The sequence below is a fragment of the Lactuca virosa genome, chromosome 3 (assembly GCF_052849685.1).
Source record: "Lactuca virosa cultivar CGN04683 chromosome 3, Lactuca_virosa_CGN04683_v6, whole genome shotgun sequence".
Lineage (NCBI taxonomy): Eukaryota > Viridiplantae > Streptophyta > Magnoliopsida > Asterales > Asteraceae > Lactuca > Lactuca virosa.
Genome location: NC_136428.1, coordinates 53,760,991 through 53,778,763, shown reverse-complemented (window position 1 = coordinate 53,778,763; position 17,773 = coordinate 53,760,991). Strand labels below are relative to the sequence as shown.

Genomic DNA, 17,773 nt, shown 5'->3' with positions numbered 1-17,773 from the left:
ATTCATTGGATCTCTTGGGAAAAGGTAGTTGCTCCCAAGGAATCGGGTGGTCTGGGTGTCGGTACAATAAAAGCCCTTAATATCTCCCTAATAATGAAATGGTGGTGGAAGCTGAGAACCGAACCTCATCATCTTTGGTCAGAAGTCATATTAAGTCTACATAATCTCAAGTCGAAACCTGATGATGTTTACTCAAAGAGATCATTAACAGGTGTGTGGAATAATATTGCTAGAATAAGAACCGATCTTGAAAAAAAAGACATATTACATCGGTGCTTTCCAAAAATCCTACAATTAACGGAGGAGGTTGGAGGTGTGGACTTACCCCGAGTGGAATATACACTGTTTGTGCTCTCAGACATAGATGGGATTACCGTCCCCAGCTCACCGAGGGTAACATCATCTAAGTAATCCCATTAAAAGTCAATCGTTTTATTTGGCGGGCAAATATGGGCAGGATTCCAGTCGCAGTGGAGCTATCCAAGAGGGGGGTACATATGGAAACTATGAATTGCCCTATGTGTAATGAGTATGAGGAATGCATTGATCACGTCCTTGTGGACTGCCCTTATGCTAAAAAGGTTTTTGAAGGTATATCCAGCTGGTGTAATGTGAATATGGAAGCTTTTCACATGGTGAAGGAAGTGATGAAGTTTGCTTCTCAATGGGGGATGTGTCATAGAAGGAGTAAGCTGCTCTTGATTGTGTCTTATGGAACACTATGGAGCATTTGGAAGTCAATGAATGAAAGAGTTTTCAGGAGGAACCGGCTTCCACCAGATAAAGTCTGTGATATAGTAAAATCATTGACTTATCTATGGGTGAAAAATAGGGGAAAAGTAGATCGGATTGAATGGGCAACATGGTCTCAATGCCCTCTTTCCTATTGAACTACCCAATTTCAGCTACATTTCATTTGTTTTATTTTTCTTTTTCGTATGTTTTTTATTGAATCTTGTTCGCCACTGTTTGTGGCTTGTTTCCTTTTCATTGGTTTTAATATATTTCGTTTGCCGGTTCCAAAAAAAACTTAACCACAATTAAGATGACCTTTTTAATATTTATACATTTCAAAATGAAATTGCACAAACATTGGGATATGGTGACATTTAAAGAAAAAAAAATACTCACCAACTACAGGACAATTTTTTCTAGAATTGGTATTTAATACAACAATCCACTCATTTGCAATAATGTTACTAGAATTAATATTCTTGTACCTACCCTCCACTTTCTCCCCACCACATCTCATGTTTCAATCATGCCTCTTATATTATATTAGATCAATTAATTTACATAAATCTCACGACCAAGGTATCTATATAACGGCCATAATAATTATTATTTTATAAATGTACTAATTTTGTAATATTTATATCAAAATAATTTATTTTAATAAACTGTACAACAATACCCAGTTCCACAATATTATAGATTTGGGGTAAGATAAATTAGAGGCTATTTGATATTCCTCTTACTAAGTTTGGTAATAAGTTGAATCTGTTTGATATCACATGTAGAACTATCAAATTTAAGTTAACCAGCAACTATCAAACAGCCCCCTTATATCATGAAGAACCATGCATGTCAGCTTCAAAGCACAATGCATATCAGCACAATATTGTGCCTTATTTTGCCATGTTAACACCTAATTTATGTATTTGTAATAAAGAGTTGTCGTGGCAAAACTAATCAGTGGTTGACAACTGTCTCATCTGCCAAGGATGCAAGGAGAAGTCTCCTTGCTGAAGAACTATTTCATTGTCAACAACTATATAGCAGTTGCAGGAAAAAAGATTATAAAGGCAAGAGACTGCAAAACCCAAAATTACAATTAGGCAAAAAAAAAAAAAAAAAAAAAAAACGTCCGTTGTAATAATATTTCTAAAATCTCTACTTACAGTCCCATCAGTTCAAGCTCAAGGAGAATATATAAAAACAAAAAAGACAAAAATGGCATTAATTGTTAAACTTTTTCCAAATATTAACCCAAAATTAAGAAAATTCCACTTAGAACCACCATTTTCGCAGTAAAGTAGGAATAGGCACTGTGACGAAAAAAAAAAAAAGAAACAGTACTGTACAAAGCAGTGTTTAAACAGGCAAAACTGTTAATGTTTTTGTGAAAATCGTGATTTCTTGTCAGGAAAACATTTTCTGAAATATTTTTGTGGTAAAAACCTTCAAAGGCCATTTTCACAGCAAAAAATAGCTTTATATTGCTAAAACGAAGTCTTGGATTGAGAATGATTTCACAAAAATATCTAGTGTAAAATTAAGGAAAAATGAAAAGAATGCCATATATAGAGATGGCCCATTCTGCGAAATGGGTAGTTTTCTTAAAATTTGGGTACTTTTTGGAAAAAAAAAAGCTTAAAAAAAGATGACTAGATTTGTCTTTTTGTCATGAATATATTTCAAGAACAGATCAAAGTACCTTTCTATGATGCCGTTAACAAAAACAGGACTAATTTGGTGAGCTGGGACCCACAAATGATGATCCCAGAGCAGAGAAGCGGAGAGTGTAGAAGTAGTAGTAGTAGAAGCATAAACACCTCGACACACAAAAACAAGCATATTACTTTAGCACTGTTATTTCTATCCCTGACATACACATTCTGTGTCTATTAAGAAGCAAATAAAATAAACTCTGATACTTTGAAAAGTTAAGAACCTTAGAATTTAGAAAGATGAAAACACAGTCACAGTCACAGTCACAGATAACAAATTCATCCACTTCCACACTATTTGAGTTCAAACAACTTGTCCTTTCATCTCCTCAGTCCTCCTTAACATAACAATCAGCTCCTGCTACGACGCCTATCCTTAAGCCCATTTCTGAAACCATACACAAATGACATTAAAAAAATATTCAAAAAAAAAAAATACTAAAAAGATATATATATATATATATATATATATATATATATATATATATATATATATATATAAAGAACTTCACCCGTTTGTGTATGGCACTTCATCACGTCCGCGATATGGTGGTGACCTGCTGTAGTTTGCCTTACGAGGTGGTGACAAACTCCGGCGTGGCGGTGACCGCCCACGCGGACTGTAACTCCTTTTCCAAAAATAATTAAATTAATCCAAAAATCATCAACTTTAATAATAATAATAATAAGAGTGTCTATTCTCACCTGCGACCATAGCTAGGGCTCCGGCGGTATCTAGCGGGGCTGCGGCTGCGGCTCCGGCTGCGACGTCTACCTCCACCACCACCACCGCCGCCGCCACCACGGCACTCACGAGCAAAATGACCAGGCTCACCACATTCATAGCATTTCAGATCAGAACCACCGGAGCGACCACGACCTCCTCCCCGACCGCCGCCGCCGCCGCCACCACCTCCTCCTCTAGAGTTATGTGACATCTCTACTCTCCAACCGTTCTTACCTGGTTCAGTGAATAATAGATGAGAAGTCAGAACCCAAAAGAGGAACATGTAAATGTACAAATAGAGCAATTTAAGAAAAAATGGAATATGTATTGTAATTTGTATATTTGTTCACATACCATCAAGTTCACGGATGGCATCCTGAGCATCTCTTTTGTCATCAAAATCAACAAAAGCATAGCCTGGAGGCCTTCTTGCAACCCATACGCTGCACATTTATCAATAATGGCAGATTAAAATGAAATGAAACTTTAATCATATAATCATAAGCCATAACAGCTTAACCTGAAGGAATTCAAGGACTTATTCTCTCTTACCTACGAATGACACCAAAAGTGCGGAATTCATCCTCGATTTCTCTTTCATTAACCCTTGGGTCCAGATTACCAACATAGACACGTGACATCTTTGATAACTTTACCTGTCAAGATCAACAAATACAGATGATTGGGTGTATACAGAATTTTACATTTTGTACCATCGTTAAGAATACACACAGCCATACTATGTCATCCCAAATGAAAGGATACAAAAAAAGAAAAAAGAAAAGCTCTCTGATAGGCGGTTACTCTCTGATTAAAACCCCAAGTTTTCTACTCATGGCATTTGGTGTAAAGTTTAACCTAGCTCTAATTCTTTCTCAAAAAAAATTACAATTCTTATCAATTTGCAAGTTAAATGAGGCCTATTTGACAAAGAAGGAAAAGTAAAACCCTATTACCAGCAAACCAAACTGTATTGTGTACTAACGTTTACCAAACCCATCATCAAACACCTGAAGTTATAGCCTTAGGTCTCGTGGGAGTCGTAACTTACACGTCTAAGTTCTGACAGATCTAAGAAGTAAAATTAGCAAAATCTATTACTACGATTCATCTAATCAACAAATGGTACAGAAAAATACAGTTTAGCCACATCAGGAGTCCCAGATAACAAAAGCGTATGCTACTATAGAATATATGAAAAGGATGAAGGAACTACGAACATGAACTTTTGGAAATAGGTTACAAAAGAACTAGGGTTTACCTTCCGAAGCCAATTACAACAAGAAAACTGACTATCAAAGTATCTTTATGATAAATAACGGAGAACAAAGGCAGAGATGAGCGATATTACCTCAAAACCCTAAAATGGAGTAGGAGGCAGTGAGAACGAGGCTTGGAGAAAAATAATAGTATATGGTGTTAACGGAGCTGCTCGGGAAAGACTTCGCAGCCCTCTCGTTTATGTCTTAAAAAAAAATTTAAGGATAATGAGTTGAAAAGGTAGCAAACTTTAGACTTTGTTCCTATTTAATCACTAAACTTTTTTTCGTTATCTATTTGTCACTGTACTATTGAAACTGTTCGCATTTTACCCTTATGACCGGTAACAACCGGTCATAAGGGTAAAATGCGAACAGTTTCAATAGTACAGTGACAAATAGATAACGAAAAAAAGTTTAGTGATTAAATAGGAACAAAGTCTAAAGTTTGCTACCTTTTCAACTCATTATCCTTAAATTTTTTTTTAAGACATAAACGAGAGGGCTGCGAAGTCTTTCCCGAGCAGCTCCGTTAACACCATATACTATTATTTTTCTCCAAGCCTCGTTCTCACTGCCTCCTACTCCATTTTAGGGTTTTGAGGTAATATCGCTCATCTCTGCTTAAATGTAAACAAAATCGAAAGTTCGTTTCCCTCTAAAAAAGTTCAATGACTAAATGTGAACAAACTTCCTATTGTATTATGTTTTAGCAAATTATTTATTTTTGTTAAATTCTAGCAACATTTGTTGATGAAGGAATCTATGAAATAAAAAAATAAAAAAATAAAAAAAAACCCCTTAAAATATATTAAAAAAAACGAAAAACCGAAATCGAAATAAAAAACCAATGGTTTGACATTTTCCAAAATAAAAAATCAAAATTTCCAATCTGATTTTGGTTTTACAAAAAAATGAACCATTCTTACTGATGTGAATTATGACCATCAGTTTGGCATGTGGAATTAAAGAACACACGAAGAACATGGTGATTTGGGTGTTTAAGAGATGCATTCGATTATGAAAGGTGTTTACAAAAAAAGGATCTACATCTAAATCTACATAATTAGCACACACTAACACTCTCAATGTTACATCTCTCAAGCACACATCTACAAGTGGTATGAACCCACCATCTTATATAGAGGTGTTTACATGTCTCTCTCTATCTCTCATGTCACAAGGGGGAGTTTTTGATAGAAAAATTCTGAATTGAGCGCTTTCTCATTCCCTTTTTGGTTTTATAATCATTTTTTGATTATAAAAAGGGGAAGAGATTTAGATATGGAAATCCGAAAGTTGAATTTTTGTAAAACCAAAATCAGATTGGAAAATTGTGATTTTTTATATTGGAAAATACCAAACCATTGGTTTTTTATTTCGGTTTCGGTTTTTCGTTTTTTTTTAATATATTTTTCGGGGTTTTGTTTTTTTTATTTTATAGATTTATTCATCAACAAATGTTGCTATAATTTAACAAAAATAAATAATTTTGCTAAAACATAATATAAGAGGAAGTTTGTTCACATTTAGTCATTGAACTTTTTTAGAGAGAAACGAACTTTCGATTTTGTTCACATTTAGTCACTAAACTTTTTTTCGTTATCTATTTGCCATTGAACTATTGAAACTGTTCACATTTTACCCTTACCCTTATGACCGGTAAAATGTGAACAGTTTCAATAGTTCAATGGCAAATAGATAACGAAAAAAAGTTTAGTGACTAAATGTGAACAAAGTCGAAAGTTCGTTACCCTTTCAAGTCATTATCCGAAAAAAATAATAAATAAATAATAATAATGACTTAAAAAGATAATATATTTTTTTATTTGTATATATTTGGTTACTGAGTTTTTTTTCCGTCTATATTTACCTCTTCAATTTGTTAAACTGTACACATTCAGTCCTTCTGACCGACTACTCCATGTTAGCCGGTATAATTACTTAATATGGTAATAGATTTCTCATTTTGTATACATTTAGTTCTTAATATTTTTGTACACATTTAGTCTTTCATATTTTTTTTGTTGCAAAATAAGTCATTTTTGTTTTTGTAGTCATTCAGTACTTATTAATTATTTCTTTAGGTTTTTTCTCACGACATCTAACGTGGGACAATCATTAATGAGGTGTTTCTTGATGCTTATATCTATCGCGATCTCGACTACTTGGTTGTTTAGGTCATGTGTTCTGCACGTCATAACTTCTTCATACGATCTCGGATTTTAATGATCTTTATATTCATGCGTTCGTAGTTTATTCTACTACAACTTTCATTTAGATTACTCCCGTTAAAAAGTAATATATTTTTACTTACGATCTTTATATCCATACATTTTTTATGAATGCATGTATGGATGTTTTTTTTATAAAATCGTAAGTAAAAATATTTTACATTTTAACGGAAGTAATTTTAACGAAAGTTGTAGTAGACTCAAAAAATAAACACGTTGATATAAAGATCGTTAAAATCTGATATCGTATGAAGAAGTTACGACGTTCAGAACACAAGACCTAAGCCAAACCACAAGACCTACGCAACCAAGCAGTCGAGATCGCGATGGACATAAGCATCAACAACCCCCAAACACCTCATCAATGATTGTCACACGTAAGATGTTATGACAAAAACCTAAAGAAATCATTCATAAGTACTGAACGAGTACAAAAAAAAAAAAAAAAAAAAAAAAAAAAAAAAAAAAAACTTATTTTGAAACAAAAAAGTCTTAAGGACTAAATGTGTACAAAAGGAGAAATATATTACCCTATTAAGTCATTTTCCCAGCGAACCTGGATTGATCGATCATAAGGACTCTAGGATTGGACGACAGAGCAGCCACACTTGTGAGAAGTGTGGGAAGGGTCATACCGGAGTTTGTAGGTCCGGTGGTACGTGTCGCAAGTGCGGGAGAGAAGGGCATTATGCGAGGGATTGCCGTCAGTCGGCCCCGGTTCAGGATGTGAGGATTTGTTATCACTGTCATCAGGTCGGTCACATGAGGGCCGATTGTCCACAACTTGTTGCAAGACCGGTGCAGGCTCCAGCACCGGCCACTTTGAGGATTACTGGCGGGGGTCAGGGTGAAGCGGAGCCTCCGAGGGCTTAAGGACGCGCTTTCCAGCTTACAGCAGAGGAGGTCAGGTCAGAGCCAGATGTAGCTGCTGGTATGTTTCTATCTTGTTATCTTGTTATTGTGTGGTATTGTAAACCTTTCCGTCTTTTCAGCATGATTCTTAGTAGATCTGAGGATTTTAGTAATTAAGAGTTGTAGACGGTTAATTCCCAGGAGTATAGATGATCGGAAGATAGGTTGTATGATCTCTTTGCTAGGTATAGCATCTGCGATGTGAGAAGTGTTCAGCTGAGATTCGAACTTCCTTGGAGTTCGGATGTGCGATGTAGGGAGGGTTGTTCTGTGAAGGTTGCTCACTCCAGAGGGAATCAGCTCATGGATAAGGGGGATAATATCGAGTAGGGACGTTTGAGCTATGCCGGTTTCGCCATCGGTAGTTAGTAGTTGGTGCACTAAGTGGGGAGAATTGGAAAATTCTCATGTGAAACAGCAAGCATCCAAGGTTGGTTAGATTCAGCAGTGTCTTTAGCCGAGAGTGTGGTCTGGTTAGAGCAGGTGATAGACACGTGGGTCAAGGAGCAGAACATGGTTTCAGATAAGGTGGTTGACTGACATGAGGCCTGGGGTTAGGCCGGGGTTAAAATTCATAGAATGGATCTGGAGTTCGGAACCCCAAGAGGTCTAGAACAGTCTACATGGGAGAGGTTCCCGGGAAGTATGGTTCAGGGTGGTGTACAACAGTTTTGAGCGGTCCGGATAGACTGAAGGCCGGTGGGCGTACCAGTCAAGCCGAAGGCTCGAAGAACGGTCCATACAGGCTGAAGGCCCAAGAGGGCGGTCCAGACATGCTGAAGGTTTTGAGAGTGGTCCAGATAGGCTGAAGGCCCGGTAAGGCGGTCCAGTCATGCTGAAGACTTTGTATGTGTTAGTAGACCTGTATGCGGAGATTGATTGAGTATGTTGCTATGCAATAGCAATCAGTAAGTCTGTCCCCAAGTATTGATCATGATAATGGAGTTAGCTGAAGGCTGTGTGTGGGCCTTGTTAGTTATGTGATCAAATTCTGAATATATGGGAGTTTCGGAGTAGCAGTTGCTCTACAAATGGATAGTGTATAATGGAGTTTTAGCACCGTGGCACTTGTTGATATGGTAAAGGTCATCGAGTAGACTTCCTAGAATAATAGAAGGGAAAGGTATGTATCTCCGGGAAGGAGTGTTGGTCAACTGAAAGGAAAGCAGTAGTGTGAATGGATGATCGAAAGTATTTCAGTTATGGACAGTGAACATTGGGATTGTACTAGTTATATGGGAGCACATCTGGGTTGGGTGTCTGTTGAGGTTGTGGAATGATTATCGGTGGTGTCGAATCATAGGAGTTCGGAAAAGATGCAAGGATAGATCCTTGGATTCCAAGTATGGTTGTAGTCATGGGTTATGTATGTAGTGGTATTCCATCCTAGGGATGACTGAACCCATCGTAGGCGTGTCTGGTATTCCAGCCCGAGGCTGATTGGGCCAGGTACGATGTGTATATGTGTTATAGATGGGAGTTCATAGGAGTTGCTCGGAAACTGAAGAATGCATTATCATGTCAGCGCGGAAAGGGATTGGATTCAGGAAGGAAACAGGATGAGTTCCCAACAGTACAATTTGATAGAAGTAGCGCCAGTTGGGCAAGGGATAGCAGATTAGTACTGGGTCAGGGCCCGGTGGTTTATAATGGTATCCAGTTTTCGCAAGCTGTGAATGAATGTGTAAGACGGGAATATGGTAGTATCATCAGGTGATACTTAGTTGATATGTGTTGTCATCAGGGAAAAGAAGTCGGTGGCCGGCTTTGATCAGTTGTCAGGGCCCTGCAGGAGAAGGAGTTGATTTTTTTTAGGGATTCGATAGTAGTGCCTGAAGAAACCTGGGTTGGTTTGAGATCGAAGGTTGCATCGAAGGAGTGTTATCCGAAATCGTGTGCTGCAGCAGGCTTCGAGGACGAAGCCTAATTTAAGTGGGGGAGAATTGTAACATCCCAAGTTCAGAAGCAAGAGTTCGGGGGTGTAAAGTGTAAATGGGAGGATGGACTCGGCGAGTTGGAGCTACAACTCGTCGAGTCGGAGCATGTGAGGAGCACGTGTTAAGTGGCCTGACTCGCCGAGTCGGCGGCGTGACTCGACGAGTCAGTGTTGTGAAGAGAAAACCCTAAATCTTAGGGTTTTCACCCTATTTAAAGGATCTATTGTCCACCCCTCGGCCCCTTACTACCCTTTGAGATCCAGAAACCCTAAAATCGTGAGTGAGAGCCTTGGGAGCATCTTGGAGCTTGGATAAGTGATTTTGTGAAGGGATCTTGTGGATCAAGAAGCTTGTATCAAGGAGAATTGTGGAGATCCGGATTATTCATCAGTTGGAGGTCGTCTTGAGGTAATGAATCGCTTCCTTGGCCCTTCTCCTTTCTAAATCCATCTTTCATGGAATTTTAGGGCTTGTTTGGGGATGATATGATGAGATTTTGGTGCATAAGTTAGATCTGGAGTTGAAACTCCATATCTGAGTTCTACTTGGATCCTAAATGCAGAAAGCCATTAGTATTGTTATGCAAAAGCCATCCCTCATGAGTTAAGTTCCTTTCTAGCTTGGTTTTCGGATTTTGGGACATGAAAGCACGTAAAGGTAGCAACTTTATGTTGCTAATGCGCTCTAGGGACCTAGATCTACTGTTTGGATCAAAGGAGTAGCTCTGTATCATTCGATTATGGGAATACTCGTATGAACTCGGCGAGTCTGGGAGATGACTCGGTGAGTCGAGTGGGGTTTTGGTTCGATGTAGTCCCGAGTGGACTCGGTGAGTTTGGGAGATGACTCGGCGAGTGGGTTTGAGATTTCAGACACTGAGTCGCGTAGTGACTCGGAGAGTCTGTTAGGAACTCGGCGAGTCGGGTCGTGTATGGTGGGTTTCTGAGTTCATAAACTCGACGAGTCGATAGGTTGACTCGGCGAGTAGGATCAACCAGGAAGGTTGACTTTGACCAGGACTGAGACTTTGACCAAGAGTTGACCTGTTGATTTCCAGGGGTATGTTGGTAATTTGGGTTATTGGAGTGATAGGTGGTGGTGTTCATGGCGGTGATCGAGGGTTTTGATTCTATCTCTCCAGCTCGGCAAGTGCAAGGTGAGTTATCCTTACTATATCAACAGGGTCTAAGGCACCAAGGCCGACCCTTTATCGGATTAGAATCCGGGTAACTGTTTGATATGTTTTTGATTTGTTAGATCTGCATCCGGATAATTAGGACGGTATTATGTTAGTGACCTAGTTTAGGTCGGTATTCTGGTACAAAGGATAATGCTATGTTAGTAACCTGGTTTAGGTCGATATCCTGGTATATAGATTGATGCTATGCTAGTGACCGGTTAGGTCGGTATCCTGGTTAGAATGTTGCTATGCTATATGATCTGCTGGATCGGTTTTTTTGGTTGTGGATAGTTATGTGATTACCTATTTATGTGCACATGGTTGTTTGATTAGGGTTGGGTTGAGGCGGGTCCTGCTTTGTGTTGTAGGCCAACATACCCAGGGCGGACCGGATAGACCGAAGGCCCAGCGAGCGGTCCGGATAGGCTGAAGGCCCCAAGAGGGCAGTCCAGACGTACCGAGGCTCGGAGAGTGGACCAGACAGACTGAAGGCCCGGTGCGGGCGGACCAATCATACTGTAGACTCAGAGGGTGGACCAGGTGGACTGAAGGCCCGGTGCGGGCGGACCATTCACACTGTAGACTCGATATGCATGGTTGCTCTGTATTGTGATATGATATGATTATGGTTGTATGTGGTTGGTATTTTGGGGGTAACTCACTAAGCTTTCGGGCTTACAGTTTCAGTGTATTGTTTCAGGTACCTCAAGAGATCGTGGCAAGGCGAAGGCGTGATCGTACCGCTCCTCATTTTTATGCTGATGTTTCTGGGATACTCTGATAATAAACTAATTGAAAACCTTTTTGTAATAATTAATGGATTTGGATTGTATTTGGAAAGTTTAAATTGGTTGGAAATTTATGAGTGTTACAAGTTGGTATCAAAGCCTTGGTTTGAGTGAATTGGAGGAACATTCGTGTGAATCCAGTCTCAAATCAAGGGGAGTTTTCAAAATTATTTCTAAAATGGTTTTCAAAATAAGTAAAGGAGGATGCAGAATGTACGATCAGCCGGAGCCAGTAAGTAGACCCCAAAATACCATACAATATATCTTAGAGCAGCATGCTAGTACTAGGCTAGGGATCTTCAGGAATTGCATGATAGGATTGCCTGATTATATGATTCCTGCTAGCCTAGGGTTTCCTTTGTATGAAATTGACATCATTACTGTAGTTATTTAGTGTATGCATCACGGTTATACATAATTAAGATCTTATAGCCTGAGAATGTTTGATTTGGCCTTATGTTCTGTTCTTGTATGATTGGAAGCTTAGGGTAGGATTGAATATTCGAAAGTCTATAGGGTCCAACATTATGTATGACTAGCATACACTAGTGCTGCAGGGTTGGTGGAAGTTTCATGGATGGGTGGGTTGTGTGGGACCAGTAGGTCGGTTATGAGATAGTTGTACTCCTCTAGAAGTGAGGATTGAGTGTTCGTCATGTATATGTTATTGTTAGGGTGTTGTGGTGATACTTGATACAAATATGGGTAGGTGTGGAAGGTAGTATGGGCCCGTACTACTGAAAGCACAGGACCCATACGCGTATCCAGGAAGTCACAACCCCTAGGGTTTTGTTGGGAGTTAGTTCTCGGGGTTATTATGAGGAATGCCTAATATCTTGTGGTGTATTTTCAGTATGGTGGTTACGAGGCGTACCGGGGATGGATCCGGATCAGGATAGGGATCAGGAGAGGGTGGTTAGGGTAGATCAGCGCCACCCGAGGTCATTGGTCAGATGAGTACGAATGAGTTGGATGCCAGGGTTCGTGAGATCCTGCATGATGAGGTTGCTGCTATGTTCCGGGCTCAGTTGCCGGAGATGTTTGGGTCGATCAAGACCGCCATGGTTGAGTACTTTGATGAGCGCTATGCAGCTCTTGGGGAGACAGCTTTCGCGACAGCTGCAGCGGCTGTAGCAGCGGCAGGGGGAGGAGCCGGTCGAGGCTTTCAGTATCGGGACTTCGATAATACGAAGCCCCTTACTTTCGATGGAGTTCAGGATCCGATCATTGCTATGAGATGGTTGTCAGATGTGGAGGGTTGCTTTTTCATGTGTTCATGCCCTGCGGAGAGGAGGGTGAGGTGTGCTCTGACCTTTTGAGGCTCGGGGCGAAGGATTAGTGGAGGTTGACTACGGGATCTTATTCTGATGCGCAGCGGGCTGCGGTTACTTGGGATCAGTTCCGGGAGATGTTCAGTACTCGTTATGTTCCGCGAGTTAAGAGAGAGAGGTTGGCTCAGGAGTTCTTGGAGCTGAAGCAGGATTCAGAGTCGATGATGGAGATCACCAGGATGTTCACGGAGAGGGCAATGTTTTTCCATGAGTTTGCTTCAGAGCAGGCTCAGATGTCCCGGTATCTGAGTATGCTCAAGAGGGATATCAGACAGTTTGTGTCCACGCGGAGATGTGATACCTTGTTGGAGTTGCAGGAGGCCGCTAGGCGGCGCGAGTTGGAGATTGAGTTGCAGTTGCGAGAGTAGAGGCAGGCCCCGGTGCAGTCACAGCCGGCGCCGAAACGGTCCAAGACCGTTAACTCTAGGATTGGAGGGCAGAGCAGCCGCACTTGTGAGAAGTGTGGGAAGGGTCATACCGGATGTAACATACATGTTTTGAGATCGTGTTTTATATAAATAATATTATGAAATATTATGTGATATTGAGTATTGAGTTCTAACAAGATAGTTTTTACTAGAAATAAGGTAAAACTATGTTTAGAATCATTCATAAACTATTGGAAGTCTTATGAGATTCCAATTTAAAAGCTAAATAGTGAAATTTAGCGAAAATATAAAAATTGAAATAAGTAAAACTTTATTGTTGAATGTTGTAGATAATCTCGTTAGAAACATATAGACGAAAACCTCATCGAAATCCGAGTTATAACGAAGAAGTTATGACCAATCGAAGATCCGCGATAAAACCGGCACGGTGCCGAATGACGTAAAAAGTGAGTTTTCGATAAACTACTTTTTAGCCTTAGTGATCTAAATGAAAGTCGTAGTATTCGTTAAACCGAGAAGTTCGATAAAAAGAACGCCAAAATCTGACTTCGTATAAGGAAGTTATGATTTTTACAAGTTTCAGCTTAGCAATAGACAGCTAAAAACTCAAATTTTAGATCGAGTGATTTTTAGCCGACACAACCTAAACGAGAATCGAAGGTCTCGTCATTAGTAGTACAACGGTAAAAAGTCTGACGAAAACGGACGTCAGATGAAGAAGTTATGAATTTTTAACGGATTTACCAGTCCCGGTCTGTTAAAAATAATAATATAAAAATAAAGTCAAAATTTTCCAACGAAGTCTAAACGAAAGTTGTAGAGCATAATATTCTCTACGCGTGCATATAAAGAACGTCAAAAACGGAGCTCGTATGAGAAAGTTATGGATTTTACAAGATTTGACATAATTTTCGAGAAAAATCGCATGAATAGTGATTACCACATCACCCTAGCTCGGAGCTGGCCACGTGTCCGAAGCTGCTGAGTGGCAGGTCCGAGAAGCGACGCGTGTCGCACAGGTGTCCGAAGGAAGCCACGTGATCCTCGCATGCACCCACGTGATCCGACCCGGGTGTAAGCTCCTGATTCGACCGAGGAGGAGGCCCAATCCGAAGCAGCCAGCTCTCCGACCGAAGCTTCGACCTGCTGACGCGTGTTCCGAACCTCGCACACATGCCCCCCTTTCCTCGCTTCGGATCCGAGGCTCGCACCTATATAAGGGGTGCGAGACCTCCCGGTTAGAAGTTTAAAACTTGGCCTTTTTCACCCCTTTTCAACATTTTCTTACATTCCGACTTCCCCCGAAGCCCCGATACTTATTCCAAAGCCCGAAACGCGCCCCGAGATTCCCGAGAAGCCCGAAAAACTTATCTTTTCGATTTCGAAGCTCTACCTTCGCAGAGCCCGGTTTTCAAGAAAACTCCCGGTTTTCAACGAAGAAAGTCATATTTAGAGCCGAAGTGCTGCCCGAATTACTATTTTGACCCCAGGTTATTTCTTGGTGAGTTTAATATATAGGAACAATTGTATGTTATGTGTTATATGTGCTATGTGCTCTTCAGTGTTATTATTCCAGTTTATTTTCCCGTGTTAATTTTTATTCGCTATGTTTACTAGCAAAGTAATACCTTGACCATGTGATCAGTGAAAGGACTTAGATTCATATTGGTACTGGTACGTAGCCTCTGGCCATGTAGAACATGTCTCCGTAAGAGAATGATTCTATTCTATGGTATTGGCAGAAGGTTAGACAGGGCTATAAGCCTGAAATCTACCAAAAGGTTAATCCGAAGTTGTATGTCTTCTGTGCCATTTGGGCCAAAGCTTTATTGATGTATATCAAGTATGGTAATTGTTATGTCTCATTGATTGTATATTTTTGAATCAAATCAATGATTGATATGGAAAGTTTGTCATATGATTCACATATGCCTTTGTTGTTCCTTGATCCTCCTTGCCTCTGCCATAGTGAAGTATATATATATATATATATATATATATATATATATATATATATATATATATATATATATATGACATAACGTTATATTGTATCTATTATTGAACTCACTAAGCGTCACCGCTTACCCGTCTCAATGTTTAACTAATTTGCAGGAGATAAGCATCCAGTATAGTGATATACTGGTAGAAGATTTTTGAATAGTTTGAAACTACTGTTTTGATAGAAGATTTTCGAATAGTTTAAAACTATTGTATTTTTCACTCCCATATGTATAAAACTATAGTATCCTGGGGAGTTATGTAATATATAACACTATGAAATAGTGGGTTTGTATCCAGTAGTTTGTAACAGCTTTATCAATATAAAATATTATTTTATGAATATGCATGTAGCATGTTTTGGAATAACTATATTGTCAAGTATGAAAGTTTGGGTCTTTCAGAATTATGAAAGTATAGAAAGGGGTTCTTTCACCGGAGTTTGTAGGTCCGGTGGTACGTGTCGCAAGTGCGAGAGAGAGGGGCATTATGCGAGGGATTACCGTCAGTCGGCCCCGGTTCAAGATGTGAGGATTTGTTATCACTGCCATCAGGTCGGTCACATGAGGGCCGACTGTCCACAGCTTGTTGCAAGACCGGTGCAGGCTCTAGCACCGGCCACTTTGAGGATTACTGGAGGGGGTCAGGGTGGAGCGGAGCCTCCGAGGGCTCAGGGACGCGCTTTCCAGCTTACAACAGAGGAGGTCAGGTCAGAGCCAGATGCAGCTGCTGGTATGTTTCTATCTTGTTATCTTGTTATTGTGTGGTATTGTAAACCTTTCCGTCTTTTCAACATGATTCTTAGTAGATCTGAGGATTTTAGTAATTAGGAGTTGTAGACGGTTAATTCCCAGGAGTATAGATGATCGGAAGATAGGTTGTATGATCTCTTTGCTAGGTATAGCATCTGCGATGTGAGAAGTGTTCAGCTGAGATTCGAACTTCCTTGGAGTTCGGATGTGCGATGTCGGGAGGGTTGTTCTGTGAAGGTTGCTCACTCCAGAGGGAATCAGTTCATGGATAAGGGGGATAATATCGAGTAGGGACGTTTGAGCTATGCCGGTTTCGCCATCGGTAGTTAGTAGTTGGAACCCATTTGTTCAACTATTGAATAATTACAGCTTAGGTCCTTATACTTTTAATTAATCAAATTAATCTCAAAATTAATTCTAACTAATTTCTGATTAATTCTTAATTAAATAATATTATTTCTATTTAATATATTATTCTCATAATATATTAATAAATCATTTATTGTTATTTGTTAATCATATAATAGATCAATAAATCAGTCTCTCTCTCTAAAATTCATCTGATTCAATTACTAGGTTTGAGGCAACCCAAAAGGACTTTGTCAATAATTCAAGTATATACCAATTTAATTATTGGCTTAGACACCTAATCCAATAACATATAAGGATGTTAAAACCTCCTAATAAATTTGTGTTTCTTCCTCTACAAAACTCATCTTCTCACATCAACATCCTACAAGAAACATGGCAAACTGATAAACAAAAACGAGAAAAAAATCACACCATATCTCATGAGAAAATAACCCCCTACTTTAGAAGAAAGTTTATAGTGACGTACATGTTACCAATGTCGTCTCCAACTTTGCAGCCAATACCATCTCTAACTTGCCTGAAACGTTGAAAAAACACCCATTTATGACATATATATATATATATATATATATATATATATATATATATATATATATAAACATAAATTTGCAGGGGAGAATGAATGGTTAAACACTACTAATTCAAACAAAAAAAAACTAAAAATAGGCCAAAATGGATAATGTTTGAGTATGTTGCTTATTCAGATATTTAACCACAATAACTAGAAATTAGAAGTCTGAATTGATTATTAACCACATATATAAACCATAAATTAGAAGTCTAAATTGATTATTATCGGATATGGAGATGAAATGTAAGGTCACACCTTATCTAACACCCCAGTTTTCAAGTAACTTCAAATTCATCCCTTGGGTTTTAATTATGTCATTTTTGGTCCTTGGATTGGAAATAAGTGGTCACGGGAAGCCCTAGTGGCAAAATGGTGATTATGGGAGCATGAGTAGTACGCATGGCGTACATGTGAGTACGCTAAGCATACTAGGGCGCGCCCTAGTACGCTGGGCGTATGTGTGTCCGGCAGTCCGGGTGAAGCCCTTATTTTTAGGGTTTGTGGAGTATTTAAGCCTCATTATGGACCCTTTTCCCCCATCTTTTCAGCCTCCAAGTTCTGGAATCGTTTTTGGCAACCCTAACTCCTCTAGTGTGTGTATGTGTGTGTGTGAGAGAGAGAGAGAGAGAGAGAGCTAAGAGTGTGTTTCTTATGTGGTTGAAGAAGAAGAAGTTGCATCAAGGTGATTGAAGAGGGAAGCAAGCTTGTAGATCTGGGATTATCATCTTCTTGGGGAGCTCCAGAGAGTATAAATCTTCTATCTTTATGATTGGATTGTTTAGATCTTTTTGGATTGCTGTTTGGTATTCTTCTTGTCCCAAAAGTCCCAATATTGTACATGTTTTGTTTTGGTCGTGTTGGGCTGTCCTT

The 17,773-nt window shown here is 39.4% G+C and overlaps 2 protein-coding genes across 4 annotated transcripts; one reads left to right on the top strand and one right to left on the bottom strand.

The window, feature by feature from the left end:
• The first annotated feature begins 449 nt into the window (after nucleotides 1–449).
• On the top strand, nucleotides 450–890 carry LOC145163522 (uncharacterized). The gene has a single exon (XM_079082360.1). It carries the CDS (start codon nucleotides 450–452, stop codon nucleotides 888–890), a length of 441 nt encoding a protein of 146 aa, XP_078938486.1.
• Nucleotides 891–2,562: 1,672 nt separating this feature from the next.
• Nucleotides 2,563–4,654, bottom strand: LOC145165708 (serine/arginine-rich splicing factor RSZ22A-like). Of its 3 annotated transcripts, none has more exons than XM_079084522.1 (6): nucleotides 4,529–4,654; nucleotides 3,730–3,833; nucleotides 3,532–3,620; nucleotides 3,156–3,411; nucleotides 2,963–3,079; nucleotides 2,563–2,838 (listed from the first exon to the last, which is right to left on the bottom strand). In XM_079084522.1, exons 2-6 carry the CDS (start codon nucleotides 3,816–3,818, stop codon nucleotides 2,802–2,804), a joined length of 588 nt encoding a protein of 195 aa, XP_078940648.1. In that variant the 5' UTR covers nucleotides 3,819–3,833; nucleotides 4,529–4,654; the 3' UTR covers nucleotides 2,563–2,801. The 3 variants fall into 3 exon arrangements, with proteins under 3 accessions (XP_078940648.1, XP_078940650.1, XP_078940649.1); XM_079084524.1 differs by having other exon boundaries at nucleotides 2,963–3,070; XM_079084523.1 differs by having other exon boundaries at nucleotides 4,439–4,585.
• Between the last annotated feature and the right edge of the window lie 13,119 nt (nucleotides 4,655–17,773).